Genomic DNA, 23,798 nt, shown 5'->3' on the forward strand with positions numbered 1-23,798 from the left:
ATTTTAAACTTTATTATTACTTCATCTCTCCTTTACTTCTTTCATATATTGGATTGGGTCTCGTGCCGGTTCGAGCCTTACAAAGCCTCCTTGAGTCGTTTCTCAGCTTCTTCGAAGTTGATAACGTCCCAGATGGCGTTGAGGTACTGTGCAGAGGTTCAGATCAGTCTATGCTCAAGGCAGACCATGAAGGAGACAATAGTATCACTCACATCAGGCTTGACATTCTTGTATTGAAGGTAGAAGCTATTAAGAAAGGTGATCAGCGATGCTTTAGGATACAAAGATTATCGCAAGCTTACGCGTGTTCCCAAATGTCAATACCGATGATGGGGACGTGAGCTGTAAGTGACTTATCAGCAAATGGTATCCAATACTACAACAACCGACTCATCACTTACACAAAAGAGGGTCTTGGTTGGCGGTAGTGACTACCTCCAACTTCTTGGTACCCTTGTTGAATCCCAACCATCCCCAACCAGAACCTTGGACGGCGGCGGTCTTGGCGTTGACTTCCTTCTTGAGGTTCTCGAATCCTCCAAAGTCAGCTTGGACTTGGTCATACAAAGCACCAGAGGAAGGGAATTTGGTTTGAGAGGAACCATGTGGAGCAAGGTTCTTCCAGAAGAGCTAAAAACATCCATTCGAGTCAGCGAGATACATCGTTGCCTGGAGGATGAGTGACTCACCGAGTGGTTGATGTGACCACCACCGTTGAATTTCAAGGCAGGTTGCAAAGCGATAGCTGCTTTGACATCGTTGTTGGCTTGGAGTTTTTGGAGCGATTCCTCGGCAGCGTTAAGACCGTTGACGTAGGTTTGATGGTGCTTGGTGTGATGGAGAGTCATAATCTCAGATGAGATCGATGGCTCAAGAGCCTATAGACATTGGATCTGTCAGCATGATTCTGCGATAACGATTCGAGAAGAATATGAGAGTATGCCATAGGAAGCGCCTAGCTCATTGGTGAAGAGCGGATGACGGATGTATGATAGGAGAGGCAACAAAGCGTTACACTCACATCGTAAGCGTAAGGGAGCTCTGGCAAGGTGTGTTTGCCTCTGGTGGACATGACGGCGAAAGCTCTGGCTTTGAGAGGAGCAGAAGCGACTCGAGGTGCGATTCTAGCGATGGCAACCATTTTGAAAAGAATCAATCAATAATCAAGTGATAAGTAAAATGGAGGGTATAGCGCAGTGTGAGTGTATTCGAGTAAGTGAGATAACCAATGAGGACTGAGAGGTTAAGACAGAAGTGAGAGATGAGAGAAATAAGAAGGATGAGAATGAGCCATTATTATTCACCCTCACATTCCATTCCATCGCAACATGTAGACGTCATCGAGTTACTCTCCCACGGTGGCATTAAACCGATTATCACCGATTAACTATCGCAGCAACAACATCCCAATGGTATGCAATGCGATCCAATGCATGTGATGATGGTGATATGAATAGGATGGTAACATGCTCATGCTTTGAGTCGTATTGGAACGTTAGTCATTGGCATTGAAATGTGTTGCTCTGAGTGTCTGAAACACAACGTCGCGTGCGACGATTGAGATATCAACCAGAATCCGACGTCTATCTATATGCATTCTTCTGCTTCTTCTTCATCCAGGAAAATCAGACACATCATCTTCAATCAGCTGTCATCGACACATCATAGTCGATGAGCTGCTCAAGTGTCAGCCGGAAGCTCATTGCTTTTGGCAATAACGTCTGCGGTAATCTCGATCCCACCTGCTCCTCGATAATCCAAAGACCATCCGATGTTACGACACACTGTGATTGCGATGATATCTATTGGTCAAGCTGGACTTGTACCATTGGTGGTGATGGTATGTTCGTCTTTGGATGAACTGGAATAAAACTGATAATAGATGTAGACCCGCTGAAAATATGGGGCAACGATCCCTTGGTGATCCATGACCGGCCTACAAAGGTTGATTTCTCCGGTCGGGTGATTGGCTTCGAGAAACCACTAGCATTTTTGCTCGAGGATGGTTATATGAAAAGCACGGAGGGAAAAAGATCATCTACAACATGGAATCAAGTAGTATCTACTGGTTTGGGTGTAATATACGCTTGTAAAGGTAGGTCAAGATGTCCCAGTTGTGAGCTGATCTCCTTCTAATGATTAGAAGACCAGATATATCGGTTTGATGATCTGGAGCATTTGATGCGGAATGACACTTCTTTTGGTCCGATTCACGGCCTGCCACCTGGTGCGCTTCAACTCTATGCTACCGAATCCCGAACCTTCGCATTGGTCGCTGGTCCAACGCAGCATCTCTACGAGATAATTGACGTGAAATCGCTTCCTCCAAAACTGGTCAAGACCAGCGACCAGGTCCAGCTTGAACATATCGAAGATCTGGAAGCCTCAGGAAATTTAACAGTAATAGCAGGCTCAGGTAACAGGATTGGAGTGGTCACTGAAGTCGGCGTTGCCTATCTTTTACCATCGAAAGGAGATATCGAGATGATATCCTTTGACGACGAGGAAATCCGATTGATGGGAGTAGGGGCAGACTTTGAGATCGTCGTAACAGATCAGAATATATATGTACGAGGATCAAGTAAGTGAAAACGATCTATACCGCGCTGATATCAAGATCAATTTGGACAATTAGGGACACTCGACCTGGAACGATCTACCGAGTTCGTTCCTCTTGTCATAGAGGGCTATTCTGCTAAAGATATCGTAAAGATACATACAGCGAGATGGTCTACTATACTCGTTATGCAGAAATGACTGTCCCTGCGCCTTCTTCGCACTGCTTCAGTATTGCTTCGCAAGCCTTATCAAAGGCATTCGTCATTCCTTCTTCACCTTCTTCAGGTTGTACTAACAAAAGATTCCTTCCTTCTGGTCCCCATTCCTTCTTCAGATCACCCTTTTCCACCTCTTCAAATACCTCCCTGTGAGCTTTCACATATCCTGGCCATACGATCTTGTCGAAATATCCTGGAGGATCCACCCATACCCCTCCATCTGCAGCATCATCAGGATCTAACCGTCAGTCACGTTTGATAGCATAGCAAGCACTCACGTTGTAGCACATAAACCTGTCTCTCCTCTCGACGTGCCTTCAACACACTGTATGGAACCCTGAGGAATATCCTCACATCGAGATTATCCACGATTTCCTTCCCACATCAGCTCCTTTCAAATGGTTCGTACTCACCTTATCCCAATATAGTACAAACCCATCCACGATGTACCAAACCAATTCTACACCCTTGCTTTCCTGTTCATCTATATACCGGCGTAATCTTTCTTTCCATTTGGCGAATATGTCCTCTTTGATCCCCACTTCCACCTGCTTGTTGAGATGATCATGAGATGCATGAGCACCGTGTTGACCTGTTTTACGGACCTGGCTGAGGATGGAGCGGAACTCAGGCCACATCAGACAAGTCTCGGGATCGTCCCAGTCCTGTAGGTCTGGATATCGGTCGGAATACGGTACTTTGTCCTCAGGCTGAAGCACGTCAGCTCAGTTATTGATGCGATGTACTCACCGGACAGAAGTCATCTTGATGGATGATATGGCTACCTTGAGGTAATGCTCGTCGGATATGTTTAGCAAGGAGCGTCTTGCCAGAGCAACTCGCCCCGCTGCGACGAGTTTATGGTGTGAATATTGGATGTAGCCGATTGCATACGATGGTCATACTCACCCGATACCTATTACTACCAGCCTCTGTTTGAGCTGACTTGGCATGATCTGATGCCTGGCTTGGTGAGAAGACTGATAGCGTAGCTAGTAAAATAGTGACCCGTTTTACTTGCATGACCTGATTCGCGGTCATCTTATCTACTTGGCCCTTATCTTCCCAAGTGAGTGATGCTTACGTAATTGACTGAGTCCTCGTTTTGGTCGCGTGTCTTTGTGTGTTTTCCAATGGGATGCTGTCTATCTCTGCTTGTATCTCTTTCATCTCCTCTCACCCTTCCCTTTCACTCCTTTATCTTACCGACTCGCTACCCTATATCCGACACTGCTCACATACCGACTCGGTACGGGGCCCGATAGTGGGCTTTGATTCTTCCGGAAATTTCATATCAAGCACAGAGCAAGCTGTTTACTTGTATCAATAACCCAACCTTCATGGCTCTGCCTTCAGTTGACAATCCTCAACCTGCAATGGTCCTCACACCTCACGCCAACTTTGACTCTCCAGATCAACTTTCTCCGACTCTCAATTCCGCTCAGTCCGCCCAGTCCGCCTCCTCCTCCTCTCTTCACCCCGGCTCAGCCGACTCTTACTTCTCCCATGGCAGTGCTGGACCAAGCGCACCTAGATTACGGAAAACCTCAACCAGTAGCTTTTCCAAATTATCGGAATTCTCACTGGATGAACCCCTCTTAAGTGAAAAGGATAGATATGCTCCCCAATCAGATCCAGATACTCCGCAGCATACCGCTTTGAGCGGAGTCAGGCATGTTCCTCTAAGCGTGGATGCGTCGTGAGTGCTATATCGTAGCGAGCGAACCTTGCTGATAACATCATTCCAGGGAATGGAGACACCCCGTATTCAAACAGAAAGTTCTGGGTATACTTCGGCGACTGGTAGGTTTTCTACCTATCTCGCTAAGAACATTGCTGATACACGGTCTCAGCGCGTTCCATTATGGTCATCGACCCTTCTCACACCGTCATCTATCCATTTGCAAAAAGTTTCAGGTGCCTTGACCAACGCAGTATTCTTCGTCTCTTTCAATCCAGCTCCAAACCCCACATCACCATCAGAGTCACCGATGCTTACTCCTACGATGCCTGCGTCCGATCCTGATCACCCTCCTCCCCTCACTCCAGAACAATACCCTCCCACCCTCCTGTTTCGTGTGTACGGAGTGAGCTCTGACGCTCTCATCTCACGGGAAGAAGAATTGCGAATCCTTTATGTCCTGAACACCGAATACCACATCGGACCGAAGATATATGGAACATTTGGTAACGGAAGGGTCGAACAGTTCTTCCCATCTAGAGCGTTGACTGCGAAGGAATTACGAGAACCCCACATATTCCGTGGCGTAGCCAGGAGAATGAGAGAGCTGCATTCGGTAGATCTACGATTATTAGGCTATGAGAATGGTAAGAACACAGAACCAATGGTCTGGAAATGTCTTCTGGAATGGATCGCTACTGCTGAAGAAGTACTCGACACTCTGTCGGCCTCTGGGGGCAAGTGGGAGTCTTGGGTCGAGAATTACGGTCTACATAGGATTAGACAGGAGGTGGAAAAGTATAGGAAATGGGTAGAAAGTGAGCCTGGGAAGGGGAAGGGTGCTGTGTTTGCTCGTAAGTAAAGTAAGGGATTTTGGGCTTGATTTAAACTCATTCCCTCTACGCTAGATAACGATACTCAATATGGCAACTTGTTATTATTGGATGGCGACCTACCTCCTAACGTACCAGAACATCATAGAGTGAGTCTGTCAACGTCAAATTAGTACTAAGGTGCTGACGCTTCACAGTACGTTGTGATTGACTTCGAGTATGCTGCCCCGAATGCACGAGGGTATGACATCGCCAATCACTTCCATGAGTGGCGAGCGAATTATCACCATCCTACCCATTCACACTCTCTCCAACCTCATTTCCCCTACCCTACTCTGGAAGAACGTCAGGATTTCTATCGCGCCTACCTATCGGTGGAGATGGATGGTACGGAGGAGGTTGTTCACCGTAGAAAGGATGTTTTGAGCGAGAAAGTAGATGCGTTGGAAAGAGAAGTGAGGATCTGGAGTCCTGCTCCGAGTATCCTCTGGTCCTTGTGGGGTATCATCCAGGCCCAAGAGCAGGTGGAAGCGATCGCTGAGCAGAAAGCAGACTATGTACCTGAATTTGATTACTTGGTGGGTGCATTGGCCTATCACATTGGATTAAGCTGAGCTGACAATGGACACTACAGGCTTACGCTGTCGAGCGATTGGAGATGTTCCGAAAGGAAGCGAAAGAAGTGGGAGTGCCAATATGAGAAGTAAATGAATACACATATGCATGGATTGTAAACACTTGTAACATATCATGGCAATACGAGCTTGCAGTGACATTATACACGCATAAATGTTGATCATATACTCTGTACCATCTCCCATCCTATTTCACCTCCACCACTGTGTTCCACCCTGCCTGTCCGTCAACAATCATCCGACTATCAGCACAATTCAATGATCTATAAATCCCGTTATCAATTCCCTTATCATCATCATCATTGCCACTCATCATCCTGAGCACCATGGCCGACTCTTCGAACCGCCTGCAGACGCTGATAGCCTATTATCTCGCCCAGAACTACCCATCAGTCTTGCCATCATTCCTTTCAGCCTCGCACACAGCTCCACCTGACCTCACTCAACCTCCGAAACCTGATCTCAAGACGTTGGTGGAGGACTACATTTCGGAGCAGCTTGTCAAGGATCTCGGACATGTCGAGATTGACGAGGACATGGAGCCGGCGACAGATGGTAGCTGGAGGGGATGGTCAAACAAGGATATTGTTAAAGTGTCCCTGGCACCAGAGGTTACTCTACAAGGAGTGAGAAGGAGTATAGAGGGCATCTCAGCGATGAATCTCCTTACGGTGGGAGCAGAAAGGGTACCTAGGAGAATGTTTGATACGACAACAGCTTCGTGAGTTTCTTTCAGTGCGGTTGTATCGGGCTTAAAACTCATGAATCATACATCGCCATTGAAGTTATAGCGCAACCTATACGCCGAGTATTATAACAACATCGGTTGATAAGACCGTTAGAATAATAGACTATAACACTGGGGAGGTACGTTAGCTCATTATTGCAGTCAACGATTTCTGAAGTCCTTCCACAGGTTGACGGGATCCTCGAACCGCACAAGGCTGCTGTACTGTCATTCGCACTGCATCCTCAGAATCCTAGGTACCTGCTGACTGGATCGATGGACGGAACGTGAGTTGGTACGCCTGCTACATAAGGTGCATGTATTGATAACATACTATAGGACCGTATTGACCGATCTGATAACTTCTGAACCCCTGCAAACCTTCAAATCGACGAAATTCGTGGTACGAGTCGCCTTCTCACCTGATGGTCACTTCATGGCTACCTGCTCGTATGACCACCATATCGTCGTGTACGCAGCCAATGGATCCGCTGTTCCTCCTCCATTGGACGAAGATGATATACCTTTGGACGACACAGACGATCTTCTATTAGCTTCAGAACCCACTTTACGATACCACCAAGTGCACAGGATCAAGGTTGATTCGAATCCTGAAGCTATCCTGTTTCATCCAGAATCCACCTGGCTCATGTACACTCTCCGATCCTCCCATCTTCTCTACTATGCTCGCTTACCGTCATCAGATAATACGATAAGCGAAATCAAAGACTGGGAGATCAGGACCAAAAGCTTCAACCCTCATCCTATGGACAATCATGTTTCTTTTTCGATCCTGAATATGGCTCTGCACCCGTCAAAGAAGATTGTTGCTTGTCAGACAGGTGATCATAGGGGAAATACAGGGGAGAGAATCCTGCTCTATGGTATCGAGCCCGAAGATACAGAGAGATTGGCTGTCTTGTGGACCGGTAGTGAAGGGGATGACTTTGTGCTTCCTAGGATGAGCTGGCTACCCGATGGGTCTGGTCTGATGTGAGTGATTTACCATATTTTCGTACACCGATACTGATTGATCACCAGAACGACCACTCCTAACGGATATCTCAATCTCATTTCGTTGAGCGGAGAGAATCGCTCAAGTGTAAAAATCCATGGTGCTGTCAACCTTGGTCAAGCATCAAGTGAGGTCGTGAGAGATTGCACAGTGGTAACGACTGAAGAAGGTGATTGGGAAGTTGTGAGCGTAGGATACGATAGACAAGTTAGAATATCACGATAGATGCATATAATCAGACCTGTTGTACAACACCTATGTATTCCAATCATGCTATCGATCCTTTCGGGTCTCCGTATCTATATCTCGGTCTGCGCTGCCATCGAGATCGTACCAAGGTACTTCATCGTCATCCAAGGAATAATCTGGCCTCAGATCGCTCGTCAGAGGTGTTAACCATTCCGGGCTTTTTGGCATTTCCAGGTCAAATTGAGGCATCGATATGTCGGTGGTGATCATGCTAGCTAAGAGGTCAGTATGGCCATCTTTTTGTTTCTCTTTTGACCCACCTCAATCCCTCCTCTGACATGTCCTCCATCATCCTTATCATACCTAGATCATCTTGGACCGGACCCATCACAGGCGATTTATGCGATTTGATACTTTCTCTTGTCATCTGTCGACTCAGTCTGCGTTGCCTGACCATCTCCTTCCAGCTGGCCTCAATGGATTCTTCGAATTCCAAGCTTTCGGCAACAGACTGCTCGTCTTCTTCGGGCAGATCAGCGGATAATAACTCTCTTAGCCATCCATCGAGATCCTCATACACCTCGGAAGCCTCCTCAGCCATCCAGGGGAAGATCATGAAGTCATGAATAGCGTCTGGACTGACGAAGAGCCGATCGGGGATGATAGGAGGATCGAATTCGCGAGACAGTCGGATACGGCTCCATAATAGCTGGATATTGGTTGACAGACGTTCAGCACCTCCATATACGATGTATGTCGCCGGGAACTGTTCGAAGGATTTTTCACCCTGTCTGGCTTCTGGCAGGAGCAAGGAAGCCGGCGAAATATACGGTGAGGTATGCATGATGGATGCAGGGAGAGCCCGGAGAAGTAAAGAACATGCAAAGGGGCCGAAGGTATCGTCAATCTATGATGGATCGTCAGTGAATGATCAAGATTCGAGACTGTCGGTACTGACCGTGTCAGAATCCTTGTTGTGCCGTATCGCCTCCTCCCCCCAGACATTGGTAAAGCCAAGATCCGCCCAAGGAGATAGCAGCACCATCCCCCGGGGCATCTTCAAACCTACGTTCTGTCCCTGATCCCTCAACCATCGAACGAGACTAAGTGCTAGATGTCCACCTGCTGAATCTCCTGCGACCGTGATATCCCCTTCCTCTACACCTTCCACCTTGGCCAACCAATGATAAGCAGAGATGGCATCGAGGAGAGGTAGTGGCCAGGGGGCAGTGGGAGCAAGCCGATAATCAACGGAAAGTACGTGATGGATTGGAGAATGCTTCACCAAAGCTTTGGGGAAATTCGAAGACAGGCTCGTCTCAGCTGCAGTTCCGAGCACATAGCCTCCTCCGTGGAAGTGAAGCATGACAGGATCTCCCGGGCGGCGAAACTGAGGAGCTGCAGGATGTCAGTTGCGTTCAATTGCAGCAGGGGCATCTCACCTTCTTCCGCAGTGGACTTCTCGCCGGTATACCAGAAGGCTTTGACCTCGTCCAGTCCATAAACGTTACCATTATCGGAGTTATTCCATTTCCCCCAAATTCCTTCTTTTTCCCTCTTATATCGATGTATGTACCGAAGCATCCAACGTCCGCGAGAAGCTTGGAGCAGATCCAGAGCTTCTTTGGGATGACCACAAAGGATATCAGAGGGTGCTGGGGGGATGTTAACCGGATGCGAATACTTGAGCTTCCTGGGATCCTGAGATGTTGTTAGAACAAGGTCGCGAATTTAGGATTCTACGCACCAGGTCAATCGACAGATCTCTGCCTAGATAATCAATTTCACAACGGGCGATCAGGCCACATAGTCTTCGACTGAACCTTACTCTTAGACATCGCTTCAACTTCCAGTTCCTTCTTGGACGGTTCTTCGTCGGTATGTATATGATAGTCCAAGCGGGAAGAAGAATGAGCAAGGTGACCAACAGAAAGGCAACCAGATAGAGGCGTCGGAAGAATGGATGTCGATATGGAAATGATCGCGCCGCGTTGTCCATCTGTGTAAGATTGAATTAGCATCCTAGAAGATGAGGAAGAGAAACATGGAGTTGCCTGACTGACCAGCATCGCTTGAATAGCCTCCGAAGTCATCTCACCCCAGCCATCTTGATCGCGAGAAGTTGTTTTCTCTATCATATGCACTATTACACAGCCAGTCACTGTTCATTGACAAAGACCAACCACGCCTTTGTTACTGCTCTCCTGTATGATATAATGTTAGGTCAGTTTGTTGTCAAAATCAAAAACAAAGGAGGAAACCATCTTGTAATTTGCATTGTAAAGACGTGTTTCGGCTGAAAAATTCTGATTTGCAAAGTGGACCATTCAGGTGGAGGTCGTGTGACCATCTACAGAGTACTATTCATACAAACTCAGATTGTACATACATGTTTTACAACTATTGACATGACCAGAATTTGGAAATTGAGAGGTCCTACGCCATTTCTACATCACCATCGATGTCCATCTGGGTGTCTCCATTGGCACTGGGTGTTGCCTCATCGAAAACCTCATCATCGTCCAACATCTCAAATCTACCCGAGTCCACGTATTCTTCATCTGGCTTCCATGCCTTGACTATGTCATCATTCCATTCACCTGGGGGAATGCCAAGAGGGCGATAAAGGATAAGAGAGCTGGAAGTTGGAGAGACTTTGCGACCACTCAGCTGATCGCGCTGAGTTTTCAATAAGTGAGTGAGGAGTGATGGGGAGATGGTAAAACCTCGCATGCCAGGTTGAGAAAGATTTCGAACGTCGTCAGCCGCAGGTTCGGGCGAAGCAGATCGTGAGGATTCGCGAGATGAGCTTGCATCTGAGAGTGAAGTTATAATGATACCTATAATGGCAATGTTAGCCAAGTTTGTGGGTTGAGTTAGCGAACACTTACGATCTTTCTCTGGCTCATGCCACTCGGTCTTCCTCCTCCTTCTTTTGTCGTGATCGCTGTTTCCGATTTCCTCCACTTCTTCTTCCGCATTCATCTCAACATCAAAATCATCCCCGGTCCTGGCCCTTCTGTTCCGCGTATTTGTGACGTTATCCATCCCTGTATCATCTTCTCTCCTTCTTCTGCCATTCCTAGGAGAGACCACCGTTACATCTTCCACAGATAGATCGGAAACTGCTTCGACTTGATCCGGTTGGACGATCTCGTCAGCTTGTTGAGCGACACCAGCGTACCTTCGATGACGTTGAAAGGGGTGGTAATCCTCTTCGCTTGATGTTGTAGGTGAAGTTGAGGACGATGATGGTGAAGAAGGACCGGCTCGACTCGGTATCGACCAGTGATGTGTATTGGAATGGTGATGGTGATGATGATTAGTGGATCGCGATGCTTTATCCGGTAACACCTCAACCGTCACATCGTTATCTCTGTTCTTCTGTAGACCTATACCTTCATCATCATCTAATCCATTTCTGGGAAGATCATCGTTGAGATTACTGGCCGATTGATCCACCGAGATCGAAAGTCCCTGAAAGCCATTTGCAAGATTTGGCCTTCTGCGTTTATCCCTATGCGATGGATCGGCGAGAGGTGAGGCATACTTTAGGTCTGAATCGTTCGTGTCTTTCCGTGTCTGGTATTCCGATGTATCCAGAGATGGAGGAGAAAGAGCTCTACGTTTCCTAAAAGGAGTGTAGAACGGCTGGAAGGGGGAAGTAGGCTGAGCAGCCATTGTCATGGTGTTATGGCAATATGCGGGAGGTGATCAAATGGCTACTCGGCTACTGGGCTACTCGATGGGATGGGGAGGGGGTTATGTATGTATGAGCTGCGATGGAAGTTGTCGTTGACATCGACAAGGTGCATGTATGAGTATATATGTATGTATGTATAGAGAATCCTCTAGAAATGGAACCACACAACCAAAGGGGAACAGTTACGTAAAGAACATGAAGAAGAATGGGAGCCCCGCAATCCCACTTAGATATCCCACGGTGTCATTTCAAGTCACCATTACTTTATAATGTCATCCATCCTCCATCCTTCATCCACCTTCAATCATCATTCTTACATCCCATCGTATACATATACACACACTACCATAATATCCCAAGCACTTCACATCGCAGTCTGATCAGTAGCTCTCGTCTTATCTTCTCACCCTCTCCCACCTTCATGCTCATCTGACTGGGACTGAGCTTGCTCGCACAAGTCAGAACCAGAGTCAGCGCAATGAAGGTGAAAAAGTCAACCAGGAAGCACGCTCAGGCTGTGAGTTACTCCTTCCTTCTTCTTTGTATACTGCGCACAGATGCACTTGCTCATATGCTTTGCAGCCTCCTGATGTCCTAGCTCTGGCAGAGTCCATTGTCAACGCTCCGGAGGATGGTCTCACCCAGGTCTTGCAAACTTTCGATTGCTGGAAGTATCCGCGAGGTGATCTGCACACATGGGTCGACGTCCTCGATCGCTTCGACTCGATCCTCGAAGAACAATGTAAAAGCTATGAGCTGGAAAAGTTACAAACAAACGACTTCACACCAAAGACAAAAGACCTCATTCTACAGATCCTCAGAGTCCAACGGTTATTGATGGAAAATTGCACTAGCAGAAAACTTTTTTCGTCTTACGACGTGAGTGTAATCGTTCATGCTCTATAATACATTGACGAGTCTGACTTTTCATCATTGAAACTGAATTCACCTCACAGCGCCTCGCCGATCTTCTCAATACCTCCGACCTCGAGGTCTTACAATCAACCATCTTTGTAATCCTTCGACCTGCTCAACAATATGCTAACTCAACGCCCTTTGAACCCTCACAACGTCATGCCATTCTTCATCGACTTTTAACCCTTTCGAGAGGCTGGGAAAGGTTCACCAATGCTGGTATTGATCTTCCTTCCTTGGCATCATCCCAAGATATGTCTCTGCCTGAAGAGCTATGCACGGTCCAGCTGCAATACTATCCTACCAGAGGGTCATCCCTCTCCCCGGAAACCCCCGTCAAAGCTACAACCTCTCAAGAGACCCCAGTACGCCCTCGACAGAATGCTCCCATGACTCCAGTCGCGGCAAGTGCCAAATCTCGATCATCACACTCCATCGGACCCTCGAGCTTGGATTTTGGCGATGTTTCTAGCTGGCCTAATCCAGTAGACCAACTTACTCTGTTATACGAAGAAAATCATATTCCTCTCGATGATCAGTACATCGCTCTCAACAAGATTCGTCTTGCCCAGCTCAAGGATCTCAACACACGACGACAACTGCTTACGATCCGATTATTAGCCCTCGCGACCTATGTCTATGTATCTACCGATGATGCAGCTCAATCTGGCTTGTTTCTTTACGAACCAGAGCTCGTCCCGCAGCTCGCCGAGCTTTTGCGAGCTTCTCAACAGGTGGGAGAGCGAGTCACCATAGGAACGTTGCATGCGTTGGATGCTTGTGCTCATCATCGTATCAAAACGGGAGAAGTGATGACAGCCGTTAGTGCCAATGTCAACCATGGGATCTTAGTCACCTTTTTCAAGAACATGGTGGAGCAACTTGTCAAGGGAGGTTAGTACAGAGCATTATTTGACTAGACTAAGCTGATTTCTTCTCAGAACCAGTACCAAATGACTTGTTCGATGCCGCCATCTCCTTCGTTGCTTACATCCCCAGCTCACAAGTACATATCAACATGCTGATGGGTGCTGGCATTTTGCGTCTTTTGTTGGACATACTCAACTCTTCAGGAGAAAGACGTGAAAGTGTAAGTCGTCAAATTACTCCGCTTGTTTGCTAATGATCTATAGTATATACCTCGTGTCACCGGTCTGATCGATTCCATCATATACTCAAGCTCTCAGGCGCTCTCCAACTTCAGCAACATTGATGGTGTCAACTTCTTGGTCCATCGTATCAAAGTAAGTTCAAGGTCTCGCCGATCTCATGTTGACAACACATATCTAGGCCGAAATCGAATCGAGAGACCAGATCATACTGCCGTCTCCCTCCAGTTCACTGTCCGAAGGTAAGCATTAACCATCAGATCTGAACCTCACTGACTTCTCGCAGACACCATCCTTGCGTATGTCAATAACCCCCTCAAAGGGATTTTGCGCTCTGTGCATCGTCTCATGCAAGCTTCCGGTGGTACTGAGGGACTTCGAAACTTGGTCGATTCGGATTTACCTAAATGTCTGAAGCAGATATTTGAGCAGCCAGCCAAATATGGTCACCGAGTTTTCGCGATGGGTGAGTGCAACAGTTTGTCGACATACGCTGACAATTAGCCATCAACATCATGGCAACATTTGTCCACAATGAGCCGACCTCATTATCCATTCTTCAGGAACTACAACTTCCTCAGACGCTTTATGCTGAATTGGAAAAGGGAATCCCGCCGTCTTCAGAGGTGAGTGAGAAGATCCTGTACTAGACCAAGCTAATCATGATCCAGGTCTTCAATGCGGTACCGACTGCCATAGGTGCCGTCTGTCTCAATCAATCAGGCCTCGACTATACTGTCGCGCATCCTGGTGTGATCAACAATCTGGTTGGTGGTGTCAACCTCCCGTCGCACGAGAAAATATTCAATGATCGAGACAATGCCAAGAGCCTCGGCGCTGCGCTCGACGAGTTATCTCGCCATCAACCATCACTTCGACCTGTGATCATGAAAGCTATCATCGATCTCCTTCGCAGAGCGACGGACGTTGCGGCTTCATTTGAACCAAATGAAGTCGACAGACACGATTATATTCTTGACGAGATGACTCCGTTGGGGACTGATCGAGCAGCTATCATAAACAATCCCTGCCTTTCCACCTTCGCTCGGGTATTCAAAGTCCTCAACGGTCTGGTCCGCAACGCCGCTACGGCCAAGGATTTTATCAAAGAAGGTGGTCTTGATTATGTTCTTGGTATTGCCGAACTACCATGTGTACCGATTCGCTTTCACTCGACAGACGCATCCATGTCTCTTGCTTATCTGCTTAAACACATTGGCGAGCATGACCCAAATCAGCTGGTGGAGAAAATACGGTTGTCGATACAAGACACCATGACGAAGTGCGCCAGCGTATGGGAGGATCAAAATGTCAAGCAACTCTGGTCCACTTTGCACAGCGGCAACGTCGATGCAAGTTCGCGACAAGCTTTCGAAACCCTGCGCAGCCTCGGTATCCGTCTCAGCTTTCTCCTTGAAGTGATCGGCCCCTTGGTCATCAGTAATCCGCGATACGCCACGTCCCTCATCACAGCATTAGCGGTGGACACCGATCCCAGTTTCATAACCAACCTCGGTCATATCCACAGAGTAGCGTTTGATCAAAATGTCCTCCTCCGAAGGGATAAAATAACAAAGTCCGATGATTTGGATCCTTCAAGACCTTCAGGATCTTCCGATGAATCTGCCAAAGATACCGGAGCTCAGTACCTTGCCTATAGACTTCATCATGTGCTCACAAGGCTTTTTAGGGGTAAGTCAAACCATGCTGAAAAGTTCGCTCGCTGATGAAGGACTTGACAGCTTTCATCAAACTCATTCACGTGAAGCGCAATCCCGACGCCAATCATTTGAAGTTAGCCAATACTCTATCGGATATCGTCTCCAACGTCATGATTGAGCATCTTCACAGGAAAGATGACTCCATCACCATCGATATCGCCTCCCTTGATGTGCTTTCGTCCCTGCTTTTCGATCAGAGTATGTATATATTTTACCACCCATCATTTACATCTTGTGCTGAGCGCTTTGGCCTGTGATAGATCGAGGCACCGATGGTCCTCTACACACCACTCTCTTCCTTGCGTTTCATAAAAAGCAGGGTATCGACGGAATTCTGTCGTCAGCAAGTCGAATTACCGAACAGATGGATCGAGTATCACGTGTCCCCGTTGACACCCGTGATCAGCATCAGAAAGACTCGATTATCGAAGCGACAGCTGGAATGAAAACCGTACTTGCACTCCTTGGCGCTTTTGCGTCCACCAAATCTCTGCTCGATAATTCCGAAACCCATGCCTTGCAGCAGCGGCCACAGAACCCACTCAAGGCCGTTAACATCTTTGTTACTCTCCGTCTGGCGATATTCCCGCTGGCTCATCGCATTTGGAACGCTTCATGGCTACTCGATTGTCCAGTACCAATAATCAAACTCGCTGTCAAATGCTTTTCTGCGCTTATGGAAGGCAAGTCCGAAGAGCAACCGCCCGAGGATGATCCGCTTCCCGGTTCACGATCCTCTATCGCTCCCCCGCCTGCTCGTCCGGCACCTGGCACTGCTGACCCGCACCGAGTTGATCAACTGGTAGACATGGGCTTTCCTAGAAGAGCTGCAGAGAGAGCCCTCCTTCGTGCTCGAAACAATGTGGCTGCTGCCACTGATATGATTCTCACCATGCCTCATGTCTTCGAAGAAGAGCCAGTAGCGGAAGGACCGCCAACAGCGCCTGCTGAGCTTCCGGAAGACAATGCAGGTGCACCTGCGGTACCATCCGAATCTGCCGACGAGATCACGCCCGTCCAACCCGAATCAATGCAAGTAGACTCAGATACCTTCGCTGCTGACCGAACGGATTTACAAAGACTCCGAGACGAGTATCGACCCGAGGTAAAGATTCGTGCTCTGACTCTTCTGGATCATGCGGAAGACTTAGTGTTTGATGTGTTACCATGCTTCCCTCCTGGCGATGAAGGCGTGATCTACCTCATTGATCGTCTGGCGGAGATCTCGAGATCATACGATCACAAATACGAGAATGCTATATCTGCTCGATTACGGCTGATTGCAGTCTATCTGCGTTCGGTAGAGGGCGTAATACTGGATGAACAAAGCGTGGCCACCGCAACTCGAATTCTCTCCGAATTGCCGCTGGAACATCAAGAAGCGAGACCTAAATGGCTACCTGCCCTGCTTCTCTTCGCTGAGACAATCGCGGCTTCCTCCAACACTGTCAGTAAAGCTAAATTAGGCGATCAACCCGGCTACGAAGTCTCCATCCCTTCGACAGCGTTTGCTTCAATTGCTCCCAAAATTTCCAGCGCCTGTTTCAAACTCATTTCAGCAGACGACGTCAGTCACAACGAACTGGTGTCTGCTCTTCGATTGTTAGCTCTGATATCAAGAGAAAAAACTTTTGCAATCATCAAGGAGACTGATCTTATCAATTTGCTCAAACCATTTAAGCAACCTACAGAGAAACTTCAAGGTTGTCATCCATTGCTCCTGCTCATCTTCCGACATGTACTCGAGGATCCCGGCACGATCAGCGATTTGATGCGAAAAGAGATCCGACACTGGCTTACGCCAACTCGAAACAAGGTGGTTGATATCCACCATTTCCTGAAACAACTTCGTCAAGTAGCTTTCCGAGAACCCAATGCCTTCGTCCGAGTGGTGGCAGATGAATGTGCTTTAGTCGATCCTACACCTCCTCAGTCGGTCTATCACATCCGTGCCATAGATCAACCACAAGAACCATCCCCCGTAGCTCGATCGTCCGATCCCTTTCAAGATGATATTGAAGAGAAGCGCAATCCTTTCATAGACCATTTGGTCTTGGAGCTCGGTCAAGCCGTTCGGCTTTCGCTCGAAGCAGACGACACGAACAACTCAACGGAAGAGGAGATCAAACACGCTCATGCCTATGCTGGTCTGCTTATGTCGATATTGACCGAGCTTCTCGGTTCTTACACAACTGTCAAAAAGTCGTTCATTGCCTCCATAAGAGCACAGAGCTTGGGCGTGAACAAGGTCAAAAGTGGTATAACCAGTCTTATTGCTGATCTAGTTTGCTGTGTGGTGCTTCAACCGGACGTTACGGGTTTGCCGCAATTCGAACGTGATTCAAAACCCGCTCGTCGACTGGCACTATCGTCGTGGTCCATTTCCATGGTCCTAGCACTCTGCTCAGAGGCAACTCCTCCTACGACCGTCAAAGATGTCACTGAAGACATGGTCAATATTCGGCGAGCAGTACTGGACGCTATCGCCAAAGTCCTTCGAGACCCTATGCCCAACAATGATCTTGCTACTCGATATGGACGTTTATGGGCTCTCGGTGAATTGGTTTACCGCTTACTAGTGTCTCGCCCAATCGGTCCCACCCGTCAAATGAACGACGCCACTCTGCACATAGCCAAAACCATGCTGGAAAAGAATTTTGTTGGGCTGTTGACTAATGCCTTGGGAGAGATCGATCTGAGTTACCCGGACATACGTAACGTCCTGATATCGTTGCTTCGAACCCTCGATCATCTGTGAGTGATCGGTTGTTGTTCCTGGTAATCTAACTGACAAACTCCATGGTTCTAGATCCAAGACGTCGGTTAAGTGGGGCAAAGTTAACAAAGAAACCAAAAATACTCCTGGCGATCGCGCAGCGAACGATGATTCGCAAACCTCCGAATCCGACGATGAATCCGGTGATTCCGATTCAGATATGATGGAAGAAGATCAGTCGGCACCTGATCTTTACCGCAACTCGGCCTTAGGAATGTGAGTAGTACCAATCATTGGACTGTCCTCGACAATACTGATGCCTGGCCAAAATAGGATCGGTGGGGAGATCGGTGAGGACGATGAGGATGACGAAGAAGACGAAGATGACGAAGATGACATGGATATGGGCGACGACATCACAGTGAGTCATATGTAGTACTTACTTTGAATGAGCTGACAAGTTTTGCAGGATGACGATGGAGATACGGATCTACAAACATCGGAAGACGAAAGTATGCCATCCGAGATGGATGCGGATAATTGGGTGAGTGGAATCTCATAGGCTAATCAGATTCTAAGCTAAATTCTCCCAGACTGACGAGCACGACGAGGAGAATGATGATCAAGACTCCGAAGAAGACGAAGAGATGGAGCCAGAGGTGATCCTTGGCTCCAACGAGGAGGACGAAGGAGAAATGTGGGATGTGAGTAAAAAGTATATAGTAGATTTCATATCCAAAGCTGATTCGCACGACATAGGACGTACCCGATGATGGTGAATCGGTAATGACAGAAGAGAACGAGATCATGGATGAGGAAGATGCTATGGATGGCGAAGTGGAAGGTGAGTCTAGGTAAACACGAATACAGTTGGCTGACCATTGTAGGCTTCTTCGAAGATGATGACGAGCAACCTGATTTGGAGATGGATGAGGAAGAGTGAGTGAGGATCAGTGATATGTGCAACTGATTCAATTCAGATTTGATGAAATCGACATGCTCGAATCCTTCCCATCGGCTGCTCATGTTGGCAGCATGCACCGACAATCCCCCGAAATTACCGGGCCTTGGGCTTGGGATCAATCAAACTTTCCTGGTATGTCCCAATCGAGGCGTCGTCGTTCCATACTTGCCGGTAAGTGAAAAAGACTAGAGTGTCCAGATGAAGCGTGTAGCTTATTTGACAATTCCATCGTAGAAGATCCCACCGTCAGCCTTTTCGGACGACCTTCTCCTCCTTCTGGTGGTCAAGTCGCTCAACATCCATTAACCGCACACCCAGCACCATCGCAATGGCCTCCAATGCGTGGGTTGTCCCGGTCCTTCGGTAGCAATTACCAAGAATTGTTGTCAGCAATCGAAGTCATGGGCGGCGTGGAAGCTGTGCAAATGATCGAAAACCTCATTACTAGTCGTCAATTAGCTGGAAGTGAAGCCATCCGCATCGACTTCGCTCAAGACCATAATGGTACTGTTGGTCTTTCTGTCGGAGGTCAAACCTTCGCCCTGCGCCCTCCTCAAGGTCGACAAGCACATCAACAGCAACTCGCTAATTCAGACGTCTTAGCCGAATTCTTCCCAGTACCCACAATGCAACGTTGGCAGGAAAGCATGCAATTGGCCATTCTGGCTCGCAATGAGCTCACAAGTCGATTGGTCATCCATGTGGTCAATCGTCTCATGCCGGAAGCTCGACGTCGCGCTGAAGAGGAAGAGGCTAAGAACAAGAAAGCTGAAGAGGAAGCCGCTAAGGCTGAAGCAGAAGAGCAGAAGAAGAACATGGAGTCTGCTGCAAGCGTGGCTCTTCCAGAGTCTCGCCAGCCGTCTCCAGTAGAAGATGCAGATGTAGCAATGGGTGAGTACTTCGACATGCAACCTGTGCTGACATCACATAATTAATACACAAGCAGAAGAAGAAGAAGTTCCCGAGGATGTCGTACCTATGGACTCTGCTTCTGAATCACTTGCTCGAACAGTCATCTCTATTCGTGGTCGTGACGTTGATATCACAGACACCGGCATTGATCTTGAATTCCTTCAAGCTCTGCCTGACGATATGCGAGCGGATGTCGTTGAGCAGCACATGCGCGAACAGAACCGACATCGTCGTCCCCCTTCGTCCACCAATGTACCCGAGACAGCTTCTCAGATCAATTCCGAATTCCTCGACGCTCTTCCACCTGAAATTCGAGCAGAGGTCATTATGCAAGAGGCTATGGAAAATGCGCGACGACAACAACCTCCACCTGCTCCCTCGCAATTACCACTTGCTGATCGTGCAGCAGGCTTCCTTCGTGGTCTCACAGATGAGCTGCGCGACGTTATGCTCCTCAATCAGCAACCTCCTGGTTCCCTGCCTAGGATCGGCGGACCTTCCGTACATCAGCCTGCTCAGGACCAAGCTACAAGCAAGAGGTCAAACCGAGAAGCAATTCAACTCTTGGACAAGCCTGGCATCGCATCTCTCGTCCGCCTTCTCTTCTTCCCTGAAACACTGAAGAAAGGTCATCTGTTCCGGGTGCTTGTCCATTTATGTGAAAACTCCACAACTCGTTCAGATTTGCTCAATCTACTGCTTTCCGTTGTACAAGATGGCTCTGGAGATCTACCTGCCGTCGATCGAAGCTTTCAACAAATGTCGCTGCGAGGTATGATCACGCCAAAAGCCACTCCCAAAGGTCGGTCAATCGACTCTCCTGCAGCTGCGGTGGTTCCAACCGGCCTTTTCAGTCACCTCCATACCGAACATGTACCGACATTCATCGCACAACGCTGCTTTGAAGCATTGGTGCACATAGTCAATGCCAATCCTTCTGCCGTCAACTATTTCCTCAGTGAACATGAGCAACCAGTGGGTCTCAAGAAACATCCACTCAAGAAGAATAAAGGTAAGGAAAAGATGCTACCCCAGACCAAATTTCCTATCGTTGTCCTCATGGGACTTCTTGACCGACCTCTCCTCGCAAAAACCCCTGGCATGATGGAGACCGTCACGTCGCTTTTAGTCACCATAACCAGACCCTTGTCGGAAAAGAGGAAAGAAGATAAGCAAGCCGATACCGACGGCAACTCTGCCAAACTTCCTCAGCCCATCATACCTGCTCCGGTCCTCAAACTGATCGTCAACTGCCTGACATCAGGGGAGTGCACCAGTAGGACTTTCAGCGCTACTCTTGTAGCAATGCAAAACCTTGCTTGCTTACCTGATGCGAAGGAGATCATTCTACAAGAACTGCGCACTCGGTGCAAAGAATTGGGTGGGGTTGTATATCAACAATTATCCGACCTGTCTATCGCTCTTCAGGATCCATCAGCCGAGACTGGCTCGCTTACGTTGACCAATTTCTCGCCGCCGACTTCCAACCAGGCTCAACTGCTGCGGCTCTTGAAGACTATAGACTATCTTCACCTGAACAAAGTCGATTCAGACCCTCCGGCACAACAATTGACAGATGAGGAGCGAGCTGTCAGTGCTGTTTTCGAATCTTTCGAGTTCGAGAGTTTGTGGGATCAACTAGGACAATGCTTGAACATCGTCGAAACAAAAGGAGGTACTGATCAGATCGCTACAGTCCTACTACCTTTGGTCGAAGCTCTGATGGTCGTGTCCAAATATCGAAGCCGATTGTCTCGCGAAGCCCGTTCACCATCCGTCCAAGCTCCCGGCGCCGCTGAACGTACTGATCTTTTCGTCTCCTTCACCACCACACACCGCAAAGTCCTGAATACAATCGTTCGGAACAACCCATCTTTACTCAGTGGTTCCTTCTCACTCTTGATCCGAAACCCTCGAGTTTTGGAATTCGACAACAAGCGTAACTGGTTCTTCCAAAAATTGAAGCGAAAAAGAGATCCTCATATGCCAGTATCCGTCATTCCTCTCAACATTCGTCGACAATACGTGTTCGAGGACTCTTTCCACGCAATGCAGCGACGTACTGGTGACGAAATCAAATTTGGCAAACTCAGTGTCAAATTCTATAACGAGGATGGCGTGGATGCTGGTGGTGTAACGCGAGAATGGTACAGCGTTCTGGCTCAGCAAATATTTGATCCCAACTTCGGTCAGTTGATCTGATCATCTTGCTCATCGACCGAAATACGCTGACATAAACTATAGCACTCTTCGAGCCGTGCGCGGCTGACCAACAAACATATCAACCTAATAAGGCTTCGTCTATGTAAGTTCTTCATACTTGCTCACTAGGGAAGAGTCTTCGCTGACCTTCAGCAGCAACGGCGACCACCTTGCATACTTCAAATTCGTGGGACGAGTCATAGGGTAAGTTATTTATCGCATTGTCAACGTCGATATCCAAAGAGAGTACGACACTGATCCTGGTACGCACGCAAACAGTAAAGCGGTTTATGAGTGAGTCACCAACTATTCTCGCCTTCATGGGCACCACTAAAACCTTCTGATAGTGGTCGATTGCTTGACGCATACTTCAACCGAGCTTTCTACAAGCAGATCCTTGGTAAGACCGTCGATATGAGAGATTTGGAAAGCATTGATCCAGAGTACGTATATTTGTTTCGGGATGAGGCATCGTTAACGTGATTTCAGGTACCATAAATCTTTGCAATGGATGCTGGACAACGACATCACCGGGGTAATAGACGTAAGTATCAGCTGCCTTTTTTGCTTCCCGTTCAGTCGCTGATTCAAGATGGATAATCAGCAAGAGTTTACCATCGAAGACGACCAGTTTGGAGAAAAGAAGATTGTTGAATTGAAGCCTGGTGGTTCGTCCATACCTGTCACTGAAGAGAACAAAGAGGAATACGTGCGACTAGTAGTCTCATATCGTTTGGACAACTCCATCAAGGAGCAAATCAAAGCATTCCTCGAAGGGTTCTATGAGTAAGTTGGCGTTTCGCGTTTGCGGGGGTGCTTGGCCTCTTTAATGTGTCATCTTACTGATCGCTTTCCATGCAGCATCATCCCTCGACAGCTTATCCAGATATTCGAACCTGATCAATTAGAGCGTAAGTGAACAGAATGAGCTGGCATCTTATGACACGCTTAACCATATGACAAATTCACATCAGTTCTCATTTCCGGCATAACTACTGTGGACGTGGATGAACTCAAGAACGCGACCCAGTAAGTCCCACAAGCTAGCTAACCTAGTCTCGTTACTGAAGCCCCATCGTGTTCTAGGTTAAGTGGTTGGAAAGCTACCGATCCGGAAATTTCCTGGTTCTGGAGAGCTCTGCGAAGCTTTTCTCAAGAAGAAAGATCTCGATTCCTCATGTTCGTAACCTCCAGTTCGCGAGTGCCGCTTGGTGGTTTCACTCAGCTGCAGGGCAGCTCAGGAACTCAACCTTTCCAAATTCAGAAGGTGAGTCACAGTCCATACCGTCCTATCTGCCCATCCGCTGATGCATATTCCCCATCAGCTTTACGCTAAAGAGGGTAGCTTGCCTCAAGCAAGTACCTGCTTCAACCTACTGCTGCTCCCGACCTATGCCTCATATGAGCAGCTCCGTGACAAGCTGCAGTTTGCCATTGTGGAAACCGGAGGCTTTGGAAAAGCGTAGTTGCAAGCCATCGGGTTCCTCACTCCAATTTCCTAATCGTCCCATACACCCTGTGTCCATAGATATATCATTTTTCCCTTCCCAAATAATCATAATGACTGACGTATAAACGATCCGTACTATGTATGCATTCAAACATCATCATGTACTTTCTGATGCGTGCCAATACGTGCAGCGTTCCTTTGGTAGGTAACGGATGACAGATGACTTACGTTAAGATGCGAATCGGAGTG

General features: G+C 47.8%; 8 protein-coding genes across 8 annotated transcripts; 4 read left to right on the forward strand and 4 right to left on the reverse strand.

Moving 5' to 3' along the window:
• Positions 1–77: 77 nt before the first annotated feature.
• V865_001852 (uncharacterized protein) lies at positions 78–1,141 on the reverse strand (the record flags this gene model as incomplete). Its single annotated transcript, XM_066225666.1, has 6 exons — positions 78–146; positions 213–246; positions 303–342; positions 402–630; positions 690–878; positions 1,022–1,141. The coding sequence occupies 6 exons, from the start codon at positions 1,139–1,141 to the stop codon at positions 78–80; spliced, it is 681 nt and encodes a 226-aa protein (XP_066081763.1).
• A 530-nt stretch (positions 1,142–1,671) lies between these two features.
• V865_001853 (uncharacterized protein) lies at positions 1,672–2,589 on the forward strand (the record flags this gene model as incomplete). The annotated part of the gene is made up of 3 exons (XM_066225667.1): positions 1,672–1,840; positions 1,883–2,095; positions 2,144–2,589. The coding sequence occupies 3 exons, from the start codon at positions 1,672–1,674 to the stop codon at positions 2,587–2,589; spliced, it is 828 nt and encodes a 275-aa protein (XP_066081764.1).
• A 154-nt stretch (positions 2,590–2,743) lies between these two features.
• On the reverse strand, positions 2,744–3,730 carry V865_001854 (uncharacterized protein; the record flags this gene model as incomplete). Its single annotated transcript, XM_066225668.1, has 5 exons — positions 2,744–2,997; positions 3,056–3,092; positions 3,191–3,442; positions 3,528–3,624; positions 3,687–3,730. 5 exons carry the CDS (start codon positions 3,728–3,730, stop codon positions 2,744–2,746), a joined length of 684 nt encoding a protein of 227 aa, XP_066081765.1.
• Positions 3,731–4,117: 387 nt separating this feature from the next.
• Positions 4,118–5,991, forward strand: V865_001855 (uncharacterized protein; the record flags this gene model as incomplete). Its single annotated transcript, XM_066225669.1, has 6 exons — positions 4,118–4,476; positions 4,526–4,580; positions 4,631–5,312; positions 5,367–5,440; positions 5,489–5,869; positions 5,926–5,991. The coding sequence occupies 6 exons, from the start codon at positions 4,118–4,120 to the stop codon at positions 5,989–5,991; spliced, it is 1,617 nt and encodes a 538-aa protein (XP_066081766.1).
• Positions 5,992–6,252: 261 nt separating this feature from the next.
• V865_001856 (uncharacterized protein) lies at positions 6,253–7,893 on the forward strand (the record flags this gene model as incomplete). Its single annotated transcript, XM_066225670.1, has 5 exons — positions 6,253–6,647; positions 6,712–6,793; positions 6,843–6,940; positions 6,993–7,646; positions 7,695–7,893. 5 exons carry the CDS (start codon positions 6,253–6,255, stop codon positions 7,891–7,893), a joined length of 1,428 nt encoding a protein of 475 aa, XP_066081767.1.
• Positions 7,894–7,941: 48 nt separating this feature from the next.
• On the reverse strand, positions 7,942–9,995 carry V865_001857 (uncharacterized protein; the record flags this gene model as incomplete). The annotated part of the gene is made up of 6 exons (XM_066225671.1): positions 7,942–8,128; positions 8,178–8,764; positions 8,816–9,255; positions 9,300–9,558; positions 9,605–9,856; positions 9,921–9,995. 6 exons carry the CDS (start codon positions 9,993–9,995, stop codon positions 7,942–7,944), a joined length of 1,800 nt encoding a protein of 599 aa, XP_066081768.1.
• A 298-nt stretch (positions 9,996–10,293) lies between these two features.
• V865_001858 (uncharacterized protein) lies at positions 10,294–11,544 on the reverse strand (the record flags this gene model as incomplete). The annotated part of the gene is made up of 2 exons (XM_066225672.1): positions 10,294–10,697; positions 10,749–11,544. 2 exons carry the CDS (start codon positions 11,542–11,544, stop codon positions 10,294–10,296), a joined length of 1,200 nt encoding a protein of 399 aa, XP_066081769.1.
• Positions 11,545–12,038: 494 nt separating this feature from the next.
• Positions 12,039–23,565, forward strand: V865_001859 (uncharacterized protein; the record flags this gene model as incomplete). The annotated part of the gene is made up of 30 exons (XM_066225673.1): positions 12,039–12,077; positions 12,143–12,439; positions 12,517–13,369; positions 13,417–13,565; positions 13,609–13,719; positions 13,766–13,826; positions 13,871–14,029; positions 14,089–14,210; positions 14,256–15,276; positions 15,327–15,503; positions 15,566–18,059; positions 18,115–18,297; positions 18,355–18,442; positions 18,491–18,565; positions 18,615–18,725; positions 18,781–18,865; positions 18,909–18,960; positions 19,056–19,156; positions 19,220–19,876; positions 19,932–22,085; positions 22,142–22,202; positions 22,256–22,303; positions 22,379–22,393; positions 22,447–22,542; positions 22,589–22,643; positions 22,704–22,885; positions 22,961–23,010; positions 23,074–23,128; positions 23,186–23,366; positions 23,425–23,565. 30 exons carry the CDS (start codon positions 12,039–12,041, stop codon positions 23,563–23,565), a joined length of 9,873 nt encoding a protein of 3,290 aa, XP_066081770.1.
• Positions 23,566–23,798: the final 233 nt, after the last annotated feature.

The sequence above is a fragment of the Kwoniella europaea genome, chromosome 1, assembly GCF_036810445.1.
Source record: "Kwoniella europaea PYCC6329 chromosome 1, complete sequence".
Lineage (NCBI taxonomy): Eukaryota > Fungi > Basidiomycota > Tremellomycetes > Tremellales > Cryptococcaceae > Kwoniella > Kwoniella europaea.